At 36.4% G+C, this 16,877-nt stretch overlaps 3 protein-coding genes across 5 annotated transcripts; 1 reads left to right on the top strand and 2 right to left on the bottom strand.

Moving 5' to 3' along the window:
• Positions 1-820: 820 nt before the first annotated feature.
• Positions 821-3,014, bottom strand: LOC106347945 (protein trichome birefringence-like 14). Of its 3 annotated transcripts, none has more exons than XM_013787595.3 (4): positions 2,800-3,014; positions 2,386-2,621; positions 2,092-2,287; positions 821-1,949 (listed from the first exon to the last, which is right to left on the bottom strand). In XM_013787595.3, the coding sequence occupies exons 2-4, from the start codon at positions 2,546-2,548 to the stop codon at positions 1,079-1,081; spliced, it is 1,230 nt and encodes a 409-aa protein (XP_013643049.2). In that variant the 5' UTR covers positions 2,549-2,621; positions 2,800-3,014; the 3' UTR covers positions 821-1,078. The 3 variants fall into 3 exon arrangements, with proteins under 3 accessions (XP_013643049.2, XP_013643032.2, XP_048606652.1); XM_013787578.3 differs by having other exon boundaries at positions 2,386-2,631; positions 2,800-2,980; XM_048750695.1 differs by having other exon boundaries at positions 2,092-2,292; positions 2,394-2,631; positions 2,800-2,980.
• Positions 3,015-10,857: 7,843 nt separating this feature from the next.
• Positions 10,858-15,378, top strand: LOC106347911 (probable methyltransferase PMT26). Its single transcript, XM_022699779.2, has 9 exons — positions 10,858-11,047; positions 11,554-12,964; positions 13,041-13,190; positions 13,399-13,669; positions 13,798-13,908; positions 13,991-14,165; positions 14,264-14,536; positions 14,618-14,812; positions 14,898-15,378. The coding sequence occupies exons 2-9, from the start codon at positions 11,594-11,596 to the stop codon at positions 15,127-15,129; spliced, it is 2,778 nt and encodes a 925-aa protein (XP_022555500.2). The 5' UTR covers positions 10,858-11,047; positions 11,554-11,593; the 3' UTR covers positions 15,130-15,378.
• A 69-nt stretch (positions 15,379-15,447) lies between these two features.
• On the bottom strand, positions 15,448-16,464 carry LOC106347931 (photosystem I reaction center subunit N, chloroplastic). The gene is made up of 3 exons (XM_013787558.2): positions 15,944-16,464; positions 15,723-15,848; positions 15,448-15,617 (listed from the first exon to the last, which is right to left on the bottom strand). The coding sequence occupies exons 1-3, from the start codon at positions 16,238-16,240 to the stop codon at positions 15,528-15,530; spliced, it is 513 nt and encodes a 170-aa protein (XP_013643012.1). The 5' UTR covers positions 16,241-16,464; the 3' UTR covers positions 15,448-15,527.
• Between the last annotated feature and the right edge of the window lie 413 nt (positions 16,465-16,877).

Below are 16,877 nucleotides of genomic sequence, written 5' to 3'. Positions count from 1 at the left end.
ACAAAACACTAAACCCTAAACTCTAATCCTAAACCCTAAACCCTTGGGAAAACCTTAAACCCTTGGGTAAACCCTAAACCCTTGGGTAAACCCTAAACCCTTAGGTAAACCCTAAACCCTTGGAAAAACACTAAACATTTGGATAAATTCTAAATTATAAATCTTAAACACTAAACTCTAAATCTTAAAAATAAATATTTTTTTTAAATAATCTTTTTTTAGAACTATTGTTATTTTTATTTATTTAATTTTTTATTTTTTATTTTAAAAGCATAATATAATTTGGCAAGTTATTTTGTTTCCTTAATTAAAAGATACTAGATCTAAAATGACAACTTTCTATTGGTTGGTGAACCTAAAGGTTCACCCTAGGGGGTGAACCCAAGAAAAAGTCTTCATTCTAATACTACATGGGTTACGTTTATTATATAGTTCCTAATCCTGTTTGCGTTTATATATTTCCTTTTCTCGTTGGAATTTTCCATAAAGCTGAATAATTTCTTGATTTGTGGGACCATCTAATTTGGACTAACCATCTACGTAAGATTAAGGAAACTATGGAAATAAAAAAAAACGAAACTAATTTGGACTTAACTAATTACGTTTATTACGTTAGCCGTCGTAAGTTGGTTTTTACTGAAACCAACCGAAGTTTTAGTTTCGATTATGGTTAGTTTCGTTCGATTTCAGTTAAAATTTTGGTTAATTTGAATCGATTTTTTGGTTTGTTTGATTATTTAGATTTGAAATTTGGTTAACAATTATATTTTTTGAAAAACTAAACTAACCTATTACCGAACCAAAAAACAAATTTTTAATAAACATGCCCAATTGAACCGAACTCGTAACTGAACCAACCAAAAGTTCAAAACCGCAGGGATAATACAACAGTCGAGTGCAGAACTATCAAACGTGATTCGTTCTCAACCGCAGCAAACGCTAACACTATTTGTATGACAAACTGTAGTCTTTGTTTTTTTCTCCTAAAAAGAATGTAAACAAAAAACCAAAATCTTTCTATAACAGAGCCAAATACACTGAACTACACTTTGTGTATAATGAATGGTGTTGGATTACTTTAAATCTGAGCAATGAATAGTTCATTCCAAGTATCTGGGATCCCAGGTAAGCACCAATGCAAGCAATCGTTGACAATCGGAGTAGTGGAGGTCACGTTACTCACCTTTTTCGGTTTTCTTGGTTTGAGTTTAGACCCTGAGATATGAGCTTCATCTCTCAGCTCAGAGAGTGCAGTTACGTCGAGAATCTTGATCCTTGTCCCATTCACAGAACTCTCCACCGCTGTATCAACCGATCCATAATCATCCCCTGTGATCTCGCTTCCTCTAGACAAAGGGACCGTGTTGTTACAGTTCCCACCCGTGTTCCAATCTCCGTTTCTAAAATGCCTCGGAGATATCGTCCTAAAGAAAGCTTTCAAACGCGGATGCAACGGAAGCTGTGCGTCTAGCCACTTCGCAACGCTGCGTATTGTGAAATCTTTAGCGTCTTTGATGTCCTTGAGAAACTCTCCTTCGACTTGTGTTCCGTTCACGTGCATCACCCAGTGGTTTCCTTCGATCTTGCCTCTGTTCCAGTGGTGGCCGGTGTTTAGAACCAATACGTCGAAACGGTGGAGGTAGTTTCTCATGAACGCTGGTGGACGGTCAAGATGCATTGCAGTGAGATGAGGTGGATCAGTGTTGTTCATGGGTACTAAATCAGATAAACTAGCTGACCAGTAGTATAAGATGGTTGTGTTTGTGGTGGGGAACCGATAAGCCCAACCATCAGGACGAATGGCTCCTTTGGGTTTCACCAAACCGTACTCCCATCCCACGTTCTGAACCTCTGGGCTCTCTTCACCACCCGTGGCCATACACATGAGAGACTGAAACTGTTGCCGTCCCAACGAGTCTCCTATAAATGCTATCGTCTTATTCTGCATCCTAGAAAAGAAAAGAAAAAGCTGCAGTAAACGTTTAAGAACTTGCTCCAATACAATCCAATCTCTATACATCACATTACATAAGAAGAAGGCCATGTGAATGAATCAATCAGTGAAGAGGTTGGAGAAAAAGCTTTGCATACCTATTAAAGAAGGTGAATCTATCAAAGTTAGGCGTGTTGCAACCTTGCGGTTGCCACCTGTAACCCTCAAATGAGAAATCTGGTCTGCCCATTACTCTACAAGACCACATGGTTGACAACCACTGTTTACATTCAAAACCAGAATACAATGGTCGGTTCCTGTCTTTAACCCATCTCCCCTTTGCAAAGTTACAAACTGAACAAAAAAAAAAAACAAAATGTGATAACTGGAGTTCAAAAAGCTTGGATTTTTATCTTACTGAATAAGAGAAGACAGAGATGAGAATAGTATACCTGAAGAAGAAGAAGAAGAAGCTGTGAATTGACGTTTCACATCAAAGAGAGAAGTGTGAAGCGGGTTATCCTCGGAGACCAGGAGGGTTATCATGAAAAGGATGAGGATGACTAAGGCAAGTGATACACTGCCTCTGAGTATGTAACTTTTCCCACCAAGCATCTTAGTAGATTGAATGCGAGAGATAACATTAACAAAGATAGGTCCTTTGCTCTGTTGTTGAAGTTCAAGGTCCCTGAAGAGACCTGTGATTGAATCATTCAAAAGCAAAACAAAACCAAAAAAAAGGTATCTTTTTGACAATGGATCAAATGGGTTCTCACATCCAAATCCCTAATGCTGACAATTGAGATGATAAAGTGAAGCAAAAAAAGAATTTCTGAATTACAGGCGAGAAGATAAAGAGTCTTTACCGGGTAAACGGGTTGATGATCGGATCTTCCAGTGTAGTCTGTAGATCTGGTGAGGGTGCAATTTACGAATCCACCTCTGAGTGATTAGTGAAGACTGGATCACTCACATGTTCGTCAATAAACAATTTAACTATTTTGGGCGCAATTAAGATTTGGTTATTTGGTTATTCAAAAAAAAAAAAAAAAAAAAAGATTTGGTTATTCATCTTCTCTTCTTTATGTTCCGACTTAACTCTTTTTATAAAAACGCATACCAGCTACCGTTAAGTTTTGGATGATTTAGCCAGAGGTTAACTATTTTAAGTTTTAGTTATAAATTTAGAAATCGTGTTATTAAATTATGAATTTTACTATTTACTAAAATTACTTATTATTCATTTAATGATTTCTAACTATATCAAATGTTATTTACATGCACGTATTCTTATAATTTTGATTTTATAATAAATTTTAGTACATTTAAAAATTTTCTATAATGTAAATTTTTTACCACAGCATACTGTAGATTGGTTCAAGCATTATCGATCGGCTCAAGGATAGTTCCTTTTGAGACATAAGAGACACTCAAAAAGGTTAGTGGACGTGGAGAAAACTTCTCAAGTTGCGTGGTGTGGCATATGGATTTCTAAAGTTTAAGGTTCATGATGGGAATTCTACTTATTTATGGTTTGACAATTGGTTGGATATGGGACGTCTGATTGATATTACAGGTGCACCTGGAACAACATATCTTAGGTTTCCTCGTCGAGCTAAAGTTATTGATGCGGTAAATCAGAATGGCTGGTCTATTCGAGGACAGAGGAGCCGACACTATCACGAACTCTATAATACCATTACAGATCAACCGGTCCCTACTCCTCAAAACGGGAGAGATGCAGTTCTTTGGAAGTTTGGCGATGATGATTATCAAGTCTCGTTCTCAACTTCTAAAACTTGGGAGCAAATTCGTACTAAAAGAGATCCAGTGGGATGGAGCAGAGTCGTCTGGTTTACTCAGGGGGTTCCTCGGTTCTCTTTTATCACCTGGTTAGCAGTTAAGAACCGGTTATCAACAGGAGATAGGATGCATTTTTGGGGAATGATTCAAGGGTGCACTTTATGTGGAGAACGAGACGAGACTAGGGACCACCTCTTCTTCGCATGTCCTTATTGATTTACGGTGTGGCATGGACTGGCAAACCGTATCCTTGGTACTCATACTGACCCGGACTGGCACTTGACGTTGAACCATCTGCAGGGCCTCGGTTTGAGCAGTCTTGATACTATCCTTATCAAACTGCTCTTTCAGACGACTATATACCACCTTTGCGAGAAGACACCATACAAGCTGGATGACCGCATATGCTATATGCACTGTGATTGATAAGGCGATGCGAAATCGCATATCATTACTAAAGTACAAAGTCGATCACAAGTTCTCAGGGCTCATGCAGCTCTGGTTTTACCACACTATGTAGATTTGATCTTTTTCTTTCATTCGAACTCTTGATTTACACTTAGGTAAGCAATCTCCTATTCTTTTGTAAATGTCAATTTCTTAAAAAGATGAATAAATTTGAAATTTCATAAAAAAAAAAAAATGACACATCTTGAAGTTAATTATGACAAGTACATTTATATTTAATGTATATTTATATTTATGTAAGTTTTTATAATATGATAATAAATCATACATCATCACTAAATTAAACATATTCATGTATAATATTATAAATATAATAGTATAAATATAAATATAGTAATATTTTACAATTTTTGAATACTTTTTAGTTTTATTTTTTATAATTATACAATTTTTATCACTAAATTTTTTAATGCAATTTTGTAAAAAGTTGTAAAATTATAATCATAATACTATTAGTTTCCTTTTAATATCTAAAATTTGTAGAAATACTAATTACTTTTACTTTTTGATAATTATCCAACTTTATATTTTAAGAAAATTTCTCTTAATTTTATACAATTTGATTTAATATATATTAACTAAAATAACTAGATGAAATCTATTCACTTTTTTGTTTTTTTTTGTTTTTTCTGTTTTATCACATGTTGGCAATGTTTAAACTACATTCAAAACTAAGCAATTCCCGTCAAAAAAACAAGAGAGTTATAATCTGACGAAGCTCTCAAAGGCCAAAACTATGGAGGTTGCAATATGCAGATAAAGATATAACCTTGTTCATGCACCACTAATTGGAGCGTATTTTGGAGCTCACATTAAAAAAACAGGCCAAACGAAACTAAAGTTCACCAGTTCAATTGCTAAAAGTCAAAGTTCCAAAAAAAAGACTTACGCTACAAGTAATAGATATCCTAATGAGTTTAGGATAATTAAAGTGTTATATAAGGAGATATCACTTGTGATATAACTTAAGAGTTTATGAGTTGAGAGCTTAAGGTTTTGTGATAGTTTCCTTAAGAGAGTTTTAATAAGAAGTGTTCTTATCTTTAAAAGGCAATTAGCTTGTGTTCGAGTTATACAAAACTACACGTGGTATCAGAGCTTCGATCAATCATGAGTGACATCGTTGCTGTGACCGAGAAGATAAAAGGAGGCGGAGGACCTTCATCCATTAAGTGCCCAATGTTGAGCGCAACAAATTACACTGTGTGGGCGGTAAGAATGAAGATAACCTTACGTGTTCACAAAGTTTGGTAAGCCATGGAAACAGAGCTGAGTAATGATGAGAAGAACGATATAGCGCTGGCCTTGTTGTTCCAATCAATACCGGAGAATCTCACTCTGCAAGTAGGAGAGCTAGAAACGGCTAAACAAGTCTGGGAAGCAATAAAAACTCGACACGTTCGAGCAGAACGAGTAAGAGAGGCGAGATTACAGACTCTAATGGCAGAATTTGAGAGGTTAAAGATGAAAGATAGCGAGAGTATCAATGACTTCGGGGGGAAGTTATCAGAGTTAGCCTCAAAATCTGCATCCCTTGGTGCCACCATTGAAGAAGCCAAAATTGTCAAGAAGTTTCTTATGAGCCTTCCTCGAAAGAAGTATATACATATTGTTGCTTCGCTCGAGCAAGTGCTCGATCTTAATACAACAAGCTTTGAAGACATAATGGGACGATTAAAAGCGTATGAGGAACGTATTTGTGAAGAAGAAGAGAAAGAGGATGATCAGGGAAAACTAATGTATTCAAATACAGAAAGTCGTTCCCAACAAGATCAATCTGCTCGCGGTTATGAACAAGCAAACCGTGAATACAACAACGACTTCTATAGAAACAGAGGTCGTGGAGGACGTTTTAATAGAGGACGAGGACGAGGACGCTATAGAGGAAGAGGAGACTATAATAATGGAGGAAGAGGAGACTATAACAGAGATCCATACGCCGTAAGAGATGCATCACGCGTCACTTATTACCGTTGTGACAAGATAGGTCACTTCGTTGCCAACTGTCCCGACTTGAAACTGAAGTTACAAGAAGCTCAAGAAGCTGACAACACCGAGACACAGGAGGCGGATGAACTTATGATGCATGAGGTGGTCTATTTAAACAAGAAGAATGTCGTGCCAGAGAAGTATGAAACTAACAGTGGAGATGACAATACATGGTACCTTGATAACGGTGCTAGCAATCATATGACCGGGGATCAAAGATACTTCTCAAAACTCGACACCACAATTACTGGAGAGGTTCGTTTTGGAGATGATTCTAGGATAGATATCAGAGGAAAAGGTACAATTTCTTTCACTGATATGAATGGAGATTCTCGTAAGATGACGGATGTCTACTTCATACCTGATCTCAAGAGCATCATTATATGTTTGGGGCAAGCTACTGAGGCAGGTTGTGATGTAAGAATGAGATGAGAGACGCTCACAATGCATGATCCACACGGCAAACTACTAGTTACAGCCATGAGATCAAAGAACAGATTATACATAGTGAGAATGGGATTAAAGAATCAATCACGCCTCTATCTCACGGCAGATAGTGAATCATGTAAGTGGCATGCTCGTTTAGGGCACATCAACTATGAGACTATCAGAAGCATGATACAAAAAGAGCTAGTCCTCGAATTACCGACTATTAATATTGAGAAAGAAGTATGTGGATCGTGTCTCTTTGGGAAGCAGAGTCGTCTTGTCTTTCCAAAAGCAACAACATATCGCGCTGACAAGATACTAGAGCTACTACACGGAGACCTTTGCGGACCCAGAACACCGAGTACACAAGCCGGCAAGAGGTATGTATTTGTTGTAATAGATGATCACATCAGATACATGTGGACAATGCTATTGAGGGAAAAATCAGAAGCTTTTGAGAAGTTTAAAAAGCTAAGGAACATTGTTGAGCAAGAGACAAAGCAGAAGATACAAACTTTGAGAACCGACAGAGGAGAGGAATTCATATCACAAGAGTTTAACTCTTACTGCAACCAAGCAGGAATAAGGCGACATCTCACCTCGCCATACACACCACAACAAAACGGTGTGGTGGAGCGTAGGAACAGAACAATGATGGAGATGGCAAGAAGTCTTATGAAACATATGAGTCTACCAAGCTACTTGTGGGGAGAGACTAAACGACATGTTACCTATCTACTCAACATACTGGCAACAAGATCACTGAATGATAAAACTCCATACGAATTGTTTAGAGGCAAGAAACCTAACGTAAACCATCTCCGGGTCTATGGTTGTGTTGGATACGCAAAGATAGTAGGCGTTCATCTCAGGAAACTTGATGATAGATCTCGAAAGCTGGTTCACCTAGGGACAGAACCAGGGTCCAAGGCATATAGATTGTATGATCCAAACACAAAGAGAATAGTTGTGAGCAGAGATGTTGTATTTGATGAATCAAAAGGCTGGGAATGGAACAAAGAAGGAGCTGAAACCAGTAACAATGACGAATTTGAGATACAAGTTGGAGGTCTGGGGAATCACGGACTAAGTGAAGTTGAAGAAACAGGGCCAACAAGTGAAGATGATCAAAGAGACGATACAGAATTCAAAGAAGAAGCTGAAACAGAGAACCTTGGAGAGGAAGAAACAAGAAGTGGTGGCTTTATCGAGTTGTGAAGCAGAGTTCATGGCTGGAATGGAAGCCGCACGGCAAGCCATATATGGCTGCGAGATTTACTTAGTGAGATAACCGGCCAACAAAGTGAGAAAGTGGCGATACGCATTGACAATCAGTCTGCTATTGCATTAACTAAGTAAATCTCGCAGCCATATATGGCTTGCCGGCCGGAGATTCCATTTTATTCGTGAATGTGTCGAGAATGGTCAGATTGAAGTTGAGTATGTTCAAGGTGATAAACAGAAAGCTGATATATTGACTAAAGCGTTAGGAAGAATCAAATTTCAAGAAATGAGAAGCTATATTGGAATGAAAGATAACTTCAAATTTAAAGGGGAGAATGTTGGATAAGCTTGAAGTTACTTAGGCTACAAGTAATAGATATCCTAATGAGTTTAGGAAATATTGTGTTATGTTTATCCTAATGAGTTTAGGATAATTGAAGTGCTATATAAGGAGATATCACTTGTGATATAACTTAAGAGTTTATGAGTTGAGAGTAAGGTTTTGTGATAGTTTTCTTAAGAGAGTTTTAATAAGAAGTGTTCTTATCTTTAAAAGGCAATTAGCTTGTGTTCGAGTTATACAAAACTACAACATGTTGGAAACTTCATGAGACACCGACATGGCTACGTTCATTGTCCACTTTCTTAAGGTGGCATGGTCGTTTAAGATCCACCAGATCCGGCAACACTCGTATTAAACACAAAATACAGTCAAAACATCGTTAATAATTTTATACTTATCGTTACATTGTTATTAACTTATCTGGATATGTCATAGATCATAAAGTTAAGTTTTAGATTAGATGTCGTTTTTATTAGGTGAGGAAAGTGTATCAAAGATGAGCAAAACAGAGCACATGCCTGCATGGGATAATAGGTTATAAAACAAGCAAAGAAGTGAGCATTTGGGTGGTCTCTGCGGGTTAAAGAAACTGTAGGGATCGTGATTGAAACTTACGGAATCAATTTTCCCCTCTTAAGTTAAACTACACCCTGAACCGCGCGCCAGCGCGGATATGAATTTTCAGTTTTTAATTATTTATTTTATTAAATGATGTATTTTTAATATTCGTTCATATTATATTCATTAAGTAAATATTATTTTTTGCATCTTAAACTATCTATTTTTTTACGAATGTGTGATATCATATAAAAAATATAAAAAAATGAGCATAGAGTTAATTAGATAATTTTAAAAACAGAAATTTTCTTTCGTGTGCGATATCATATAAATAATGATCCGCCCGGTTAACAAAAATAATGATTATTTTATGTGTAATTTTTTTTATTTTGACCATTTCCTTAAAACTATATTAAATTTTACATATTTTAATTAGAATATTTTTAATATCTTTACCTTTTTATTTGAAATGCAACTCAATATTTTTTTAACAATTATAACAAAATATTTAAAAAATATTTTTAGAATTTGTTTGAAAAATATGAAAATTACATTTTAAATTAAAATTATCCTAAAATATGGTAAGTTTTGATGTAAACGAAAACTCAAATTATGTCAAAAATAATGATATTCAATGATAATAACAATTTTAATTGATTATTTTTAAAAAAATACATTTACAAAAATATTGTTTGAAAGAAAATTCATTTATCTTTCAAATATAAAATGAAAATATTATAATTAAATAATAAAAAATATAAATAAAAACCATAAATTTAGCAAATGACAACTGAGTTATATTATGCTAAAATTTTCTTTCTAACAATTTATCAAATGACAAATGAGTTATGAGCAAATAATACCATATAATTTTTAAAAACATAGCCATTCTTAAATATTTTTTGAATAAATAATTATTTTTAAATTTAATCAACTGAAAATAATATCCGTACAATTGTGTGAGTCAAATTCTAGTTTTATTGATGCATGTTATATATTAGTGCTGCATGTTTTAGGTAACATTTTAATGATGCACGTTTTTAAAAATCTCCATTATTAAAATTATGCACGTAAGGATAGCTCATGAGTTTTTTTGGTTGATTAAATGACATTATGTCCAAATTTATTTAAGGATATTTCATTAAAGTAACTGAAAAGACAAGTAATAAATTAGACAGTTTTATTCGTTTTAGGATATTTCATAAATGCAACTGAAAAAGACAAGAAAAAAAAAGAAAGTTTAATTAATGAAATAAGAACATTTTCAAATGTGTACTTCTCTTTTAATAATATAGATAAATAAGTTTGATAAATAAGTTTGACATCGTTGTAGTAAGAACATTTTTTTGGATCAAAGGGATCTATCGAGAGCTTATTGGTCCTTCGCCTCCTTAGTCTTTACTTCACTCGTTTTCACGGCCAAAATGATTATATCAGGTAATCCAAATTACCAAACACTCACTCAAATAAAAGCGATCGCTGAAACTATTAGTAATTGAAACTTGGTAGTATAATTTATGTGTCACATGAAAATTAGTACAACATTCCAATAGTTAATAGAGACGTAGAAGGATAAACACTCATTTTTAAACGATCAAATTTAGATAATTTTTAATTGGTTGGATTGTTAATTTCCACCGGCATTTTTCAAATTTAATTGTTCAAATAACGTAGCTGCGTTTTGTGTTTGTTAATTAAAATGGAAATTTATTATCTACCCAAGAGGTGACCAAGAAGAAAGAGTTTATTAAATGAAGGAAAGAGTAAAGCTTAAAAAGTGAGGATTTTACTTTGAGCTAAAAACATGCTATAATAAGGAACACCACCCCTCAACAACTTTGCTTTATATAATAAGATTATATCATATGATAACTATATACAATTCTGATTATTAATATATAAAAAATGGCTAAGGTCGTGTAATAAGCAATTGACTAAACATACCCAAAATAATCTAAAAAAAGAAGGAAGATTTGAATAGATTTTCGACCACTACTAAATTCACGCCTGCTCCGTAGTTCCCTCTCTTCTCTCCGCTACTAATCGTCGTCACGCATTTTTCTAAAATAAGTATTTTCCCTCCAAATTGAAATCTAAATTAATAATACACACTTTTAGATCAAAACTCATAATCAAATCAAACCTCTCTACTATATAAATAATACACTTCTCTCCTCACAAATCTCAAAAACCTCTCCCCAAACGTCGAATTTTCCCGAGAAACTGACGGAAAATGGCTCCCTAGCTGAAATTTCGAGATTCAGATTATCCCTTCTCACATTGCTTATCGCCTGTATCAGGTACGCTTTATACACATTCCTAATATTTTTTCACTGTGTGATTTTTTTTTTTTTTTTGTATTTGCTTTAGTGATGATCTCGATAATTAATGTAGAACAATGGTTATTCTACGGAGATCTGCTGTTTTTTTTTTCATTCGTTATTAAGCTTATAGTTTTTTTTGTTGTTGATGAAGTTGATCTCCGAGGCGTCGTTTATTCCTCGTCGCCGGAGTAACTTTACCTTATATGTGTTTTGAACCGTAGTCGCTAGAGCTTAAAGCAGATCTGGGTGACATTACCTTTATTTCGATCTATGTTTTACATCTCAGCACGTTCTTATTCAGAATTCTACAATTAAACAAACATGCATGCACAAGGCCTCGCCGATTTGATTAGCTGATTTATGCATCTGGAAGAAATATTATATAGTAGCTGGCGTTGCCTTGTCTTGATATCTCTCAGGATATGATTTTGATTGCTTGCCTAACATATGTGTGTTTTCATTGTTTCTCTCTATCCGTGTAGGCGTGTACACGTTTTGTTATAGTCTATTGTTACTGGAATCATGGCACAAGTAAGGTACACTAGGTTAGATAACAGGAGGCCCTCCTCAAACTATTGTTCTACAGTGACTGTTGTTGTGTTTGTGGCCCTATGCTTAGTCGGGATCTGGATGATGACATCCTCCTATGTTGGACCCGCTCAGAATGTTGATGAGGTTTCTCTTGACACCAAAGATGGGATAAAGAAACAGATGACCCCACCTGCGGAGGAGGGCAATGTCCAGAAGTCTGAAGACTCAGCTGGTGAAACACCTAATGAGGAGAAAAAAGGAGATGGTGATGCAAGCTTTCCTGAAGTTGATGAAAGTTCGAGCAAACAAGATGACCAGGAAGAGAAGAAAGAAGAGAAAATTAAAGAGGAGCCTATTTCATCTGGTGATGAGAGCTCGAGCAAACAAGAGGATCAGGAAGAGAAGAAAGAAGAGAACACTAAAGAGGAGCCTACTTCATCTGGTGATGAGAGCGCGAGTAAACAAGGGGACCAAGAAGAGAAGAAAGACGAGAAAACTAAAGAAGAGTCTACTTCATCTGGTGATGAGAGTTCGACCAAACAAGAGGAGCAGGAAGAGAGGAAAGAAGAGACTGCTTCATCTGGCGAGACAAAAAGTGAGACCGAGGGTGGGGAAAATAAAAACGATGACTCCAAGTCAGAGAATGGTTTTGATGGAAATGATTTGGGTGAGAAAAAAGATTTGAAAGACCACCCAGATGAAGAAAATCCTGAGTCCAAGTCAGAGAATGGTTTTGATGGAAGTGATTTGGGTGAGAAAGAAGATTTGAAAGACCACCCAGATGAAGAAAATCCTGACTCCAATGATAAGCAAACCAAACCCGAAACGGAGGACAACGAGTCTGGTGAAAACCAAAAGAAAACTACAGCTGATGAAAGTGAGAAAAAGTCCAGTGATGATGATACAGAGGCAAAGGGTGATAAAGAAACCAAAACAGGCAATGAAGGTGCTGAAACGAAGACCGAGAAGGAAAGCACCGAGACAATTGTAGAGCAAGAGAAGAGTATACCTAAAAACGGGACATCAGGGGATCTTTCGCCTCCTGGGACACAGTTAGAGCTACTGAATGAAACTACCGCACAAAATGGTTCTTTCACAACCCAGGCAACGGAGTCCAAAAATGAGAAAGAAGCTCAGAAGGGTTCTGGTGATCAAGTTGATTTCAAATGGACACTCTGCAATACAACTGCCGGACCGGATTACATTCCCTGTCTCGATAATGTGCAAGCCATTAAGAGTCTTAAGACTACTAAACATTATGAGCATCGTGAGAGGCATTGCCCAGACACCCCACCCACCTGCCTTGTTCCTTTGCCTGAAGGATACAAGCGCCCAATTGAGTGGCCCAAAAGTCGAGAAAAGGTATGTTGACTTTGTTCACTCTTTATCATTTATATATCTCTAGAGAACCTAGTAAAAATATTTCTCGTTTATGCAGATTTGGTACACTAACGTCCCTCATACCAAGCTTGCTGAGTATAAGGGGCATCAAAATTGGGTTAAAGTTACCGGAGAGTTTCTAACTTTCCCTGGAGGAGGAACCCAATTCAAGCATGGTGCTCTTCATTACATCGATTTCATACAGGAGGTTGGTAATTTTTGTTGTTAGAGCGTCTGAATTGGATTACTGCTCTAAATATAATCCTTTTTTTACCCATTGTTTCTTATATGCATCCAGTTGTTTTCTACTCCCCTATTGTGTTAAATAATGTGAATTGGTTTGTACTTTGATTGCTTAAGGGGTAAAATATTTGTGCTTATGGAGTTCCTCTTCTGATGAAAAATCTGCTTTACAGTCTGTCCCTGATATTTCTTGGGGTAAACGCTCTCGCGTGGTCTTGGATGTTGGATGTGGTGTTGCAAGCTTTGGTGGTTTCCTCTTTGACAGAGACGTGACCACCATGTCCCTTGCGCCTAAAGATGAACATGAAGCTCAAGTGCAATTTGCTCTTGAGAGAGGCATTCCCGCCATTTCTGCGGTGATGGGCACTACAAGGCTACCTTTCCCTGGCAGAGTCTTTGACATTGTTCACTGTGCTCGCTGTAGAGTGCCATGGCACATAGAAGGTAAGTCTCATAACCGCCATGCATGTAGCTTTGAATGGATAACTCCTGGATCTTAACCATCTGTTTCTATTAAATTCATTGAAATCTTTATTACCTATCTGATGTTTGTGTCCACTATACATGGACAGGTGGAAAACTCCTTCTGGAGCTTAATCGTGTATTGAGACCCGGTGGCTTCTTTGTGTGGTCTGCTACTCCAGTTTATCAGAAGAAGACCGAAGATGTTGAAATATGGGAAGGTTGTAGAAAAACGCTATCCTCCATATATAATTTTTCTGAACATGTTTTCTCACATCTACCTCATGTTGGCCAATTTTGCAGCTATGACTGAACTCACTAAGAAAATGTGTTGGGAACTCATATCCATCAACAAGGACAAAATCAACGGAGTTGGTGTAGCTACTTACAAAAAGCCTACTTCAAACGAATGCTACAAAAGCAGATCAGAACAACAACCTCCGATATGTGCGGACTCTGATGACCCGAACGCATCTTGGTATGCCTTTCTCTTATAATATTTGGTACGGTGCTATAAAAAAATCAGCCAGTGTACGTTGTATCACATACATGTTTATTGGGTGTGGTTTTTTACAGGAAGGTGCCACTTGAAGCATGCATGCACACAGCACCAGAAGACACAACGCAGCGTGGATCTCAGTGGCCCGAGCAATGGCCAGCGAGATTAGAGAAACCACCATTCTGGTTATCAAGTTCCCAAACCGGAGTTTATGGAAAAGCAGCACCAGATGATTTCAGCGCTGATTATGAGCACTGGAAACGTGTAGTCACCAAATCATACCTTAATGGTTTAGGAATTAACTGGGCATCTGTTAGAAATGTCATGGACATGAAAGCCGTTTATGGAGGGTAAGCAAAACAGAACATAGTGTCTTTCATTAGAATTTTAGACGCATCTTCAATGTTTGTGTGGTTTGGTTCTATTTGCAGATTTGCAGCGGCTCTAAGAGACTTGAAAGTGTGGGTGATGAATGTGGTTCCAATAGATTCACCAGACACACTAGCTATAATCTATGAACGAGGACTCTTCGGTATCTACCACGACTGGTGTGAATCTTTCAGCACTTATCCGAGATCATACGATCTTGTTCACGCCGACCATCTTTTGTCCAAACTCAAGCAAAGGTCTGTTGTGTAAGAAACAGAGTCTATGTTTTATGTTTATGATAACTAACTAACCAATCTCTCCTCTTTTTTTTGTACCTTACAGGTGCAATCTAACGGCGGTTATTGCGGAAGTGGATCGGGTTCTGAGACCGGAAGGGAAACTAATAGTCCGAGACGATGCAAAAACCGTACAAGAAGTGGAAGCAATGGTGAAAGCAATGAAATGGGAAGTTCATATGACTTACTCTAAAGGCAAAGAAGGTTTGCTTTCTGTTCAGAAATCAATTTGGCGACCCGAAGATGTACAAACTCTCACTTACGCTATTGCCGCTTGAGAACAAACTTAGTCCCGAGTCCCCACGCTTTTGTACGTAAACACACACACACACACACACACACTCTTATTAACTCGTTATATCATTTTTCCTTTTTGTCGTCTTTTAGGGTTATTCTTCCCATTTTTAGTGTATTAAGTCTGAGTTGAGTCGTTTGTCTGTATTACTCGCACCTGTTTCTCGTCTTGAAGATGCAGAACTTTCTTGAGGTCTTGTTTTGTTAATGTTAATACTCGATTCTCATCCAAAGTGATCTATCTATGTGTGCATAATTATCTTTCATAATACTTAATTAGAGGTTAAATTGGTAGATTCAAATGAGCATGAAAACTTTGATGAATAAAGGGAGATACATTGTTGGGTTTATATAAGAATTGGATAACAACAAACAGAGTTCTTCACCATTTCCAGAAAACATTGGAACCACACTTGAACTTGTCTTTGCCTTCACATTCCAACGCCAAATCTTCAGAGATAAATGGGACTTTCTGCAAATACAAGAGAACGGAAAGAAGAACATGATCATCTCTTCAAAAGATTAACTACCTCCCAAGGAAAGAATAAAAAAAGGGTTAAGTTTTAGAGGAAAAAACCTTTTGCTTGGCAAGATCTTGGCAACCAGTGAAATTCTCAGGGAACTTGCAGCTTCCGAATTGGACAGTGAACGCTCTCGCAAAGTTTGCTCCACTTGTTGCCAATCTCTTCTTATCATTCAGTTCCTATAAATCAAAATTTCAACATAAAACCATTACTTTACATAAAGAGGTTTCTTTAGAGATGTCAACAAGATTCAGAAAATGTTTAAGGACTTTACTTTGTTGGCTTTGCTCTTCTCGAGGTATTCATCGAAGACGCTAGCATTAGCAGAAGCAGACACAGCAGCAGATGAGAAGAGTGTAGCCGCTAAGAACACCATGGCTGATCTTCTTCCACTAGACCCATCAACATCATCACCTCCAACTCTTTGAGCTTTGATCACAGGAACCGTCTGTTTCTTCTGACCAAACCCAACTGATGAACTCACCAAACCCACTTTCTGGTTTAGCTCTACTGATCCAGCACCAGAGATTGCGTAGCTGCAGGTGAGAACACTTGAGTTCATGGCTGCCATTGAGAGTTTTTTGGGGTTTGATTGGTGGACTGGGGAAGGAGGAGATTATGATTTAGTATAGGATGATGCTGACGTGGACGTGAATGTAATAAGGGATTGTGGTTGGAGTGTGGATAAGGTGAGATTTCCCTTCAGTCCTATTGGCAAAAGTTATTACACAAAACTTGAAGCTTTTAAAGTTTTGAGTCTTTCAGATTCTCTTTCAAGTGCTTCTGTGGTTATTAGCTCCACTTCAGTCCCCACCTCTCATCTATCTTTATATAGATCTAGCGATTATTCAGAACCTATACACAATGCTAAGAGTTTTCCAGCGCCATGCGCAGAAATAGTAATTTTTAACATAATATTTTTTATTTCAATTTTTTTTTTTGATTTATATTTCAATATTATTAATTTATATTTAACTTCAATAGTTATAAAAAATCATAAACGTATTTTTGTAATCTTATTTCTTTTGATTTGGTATAACTATTTAAATTTGATTTTATTCAAATTTTAATAAAGATAAAATTAGATTTTATAAAAATATTTTTAATTATATTATTGTGTTTAATGATTATTTATTTTAAATATATATATATATCTTCCCATCTAATTTTAAATATATATATATATATTTACATATAAATATAAATTC

Source organism: Brassica napus, chromosome C3 (assembly GCF_020379485.1).
Source record: "Brassica napus cultivar Da-Ae chromosome C3, Da-Ae, whole genome shotgun sequence".
Classification (NCBI taxonomy): domain Eukaryota; kingdom Viridiplantae; phylum Streptophyta; class Magnoliopsida; order Brassicales; family Brassicaceae; genus Brassica; species Brassica napus.
The sequence above is the reverse complement of the archived record's forward strand: the minus strand, read 5'-3'. Positions and strand labels throughout refer to the sequence as shown.

Excerpts from the sequence above, each read along its gene's own strand:
- LOC106347945 (XM_013787595.3), bottom strand. The coding sequence starts at position 2,548 with ATGCTTGGTGGGAAAAGTTACATACTCAGAGGCAGTGTATCACTTGCC. Across the intron at positions 2,288-2,385 it reads TTCTTCTTCTTCTTCTTCAG|TTTGTAACTTTGCAAAGGGG; the intron begins GTATACTATTCT and ends TTTTTTGTTCAG. Across the intron at positions 1,950-2,091 it reads AGATTCACCTTCTTTAATAG|GATGCAGAATAAGACGATAG; the intron begins GTATGCAAAGCT and ends TTTCTTTTCTAG.
- LOC106347911 (XM_022699779.2), top strand. The coding sequence starts at position 11,594 with ATGGCACAAGTAAGGTACACTAGGTTAGATAACAGGAGGCCCTCCTCA. Across the intron at positions 13,191-13,398 it reads ACATCGATTTCATACAGGAG|TCTGTCCCTGATATTTCTTG; the intron begins GTTGGTAATTTT and ends TCTGCTTTACAG. Across the intron at positions 14,813-14,897 it reads TTGTCCAAACTCAAGCAAAG|GTGCAATCTAACGGCGGTTA; the intron begins GTCTGTTGTGTA and ends TGTACCTTACAG.
- LOC106347931 (XM_013787558.2), bottom strand. The coding sequence starts at position 16,240 with ATGGCAGCCATGAACTCAAGTGTTCTCACCTGCAGCTACGCAATCTCT. Across the intron at positions 15,849-15,943 it reads AGAAGAGCAAAGCCAACAAA|GAACTGAATGATAAGAAGAG; the intron begins GTAAAGTCCTTA and ends TTTGATTTATAG. Across the intron at positions 15,618-15,722 it reads AAGATCTTGCCAAGCAAAAG|AAAGTCCCATTTATCTCTGA; the intron begins GTTTTTTCCTCT and ends TTGTATTTGCAG.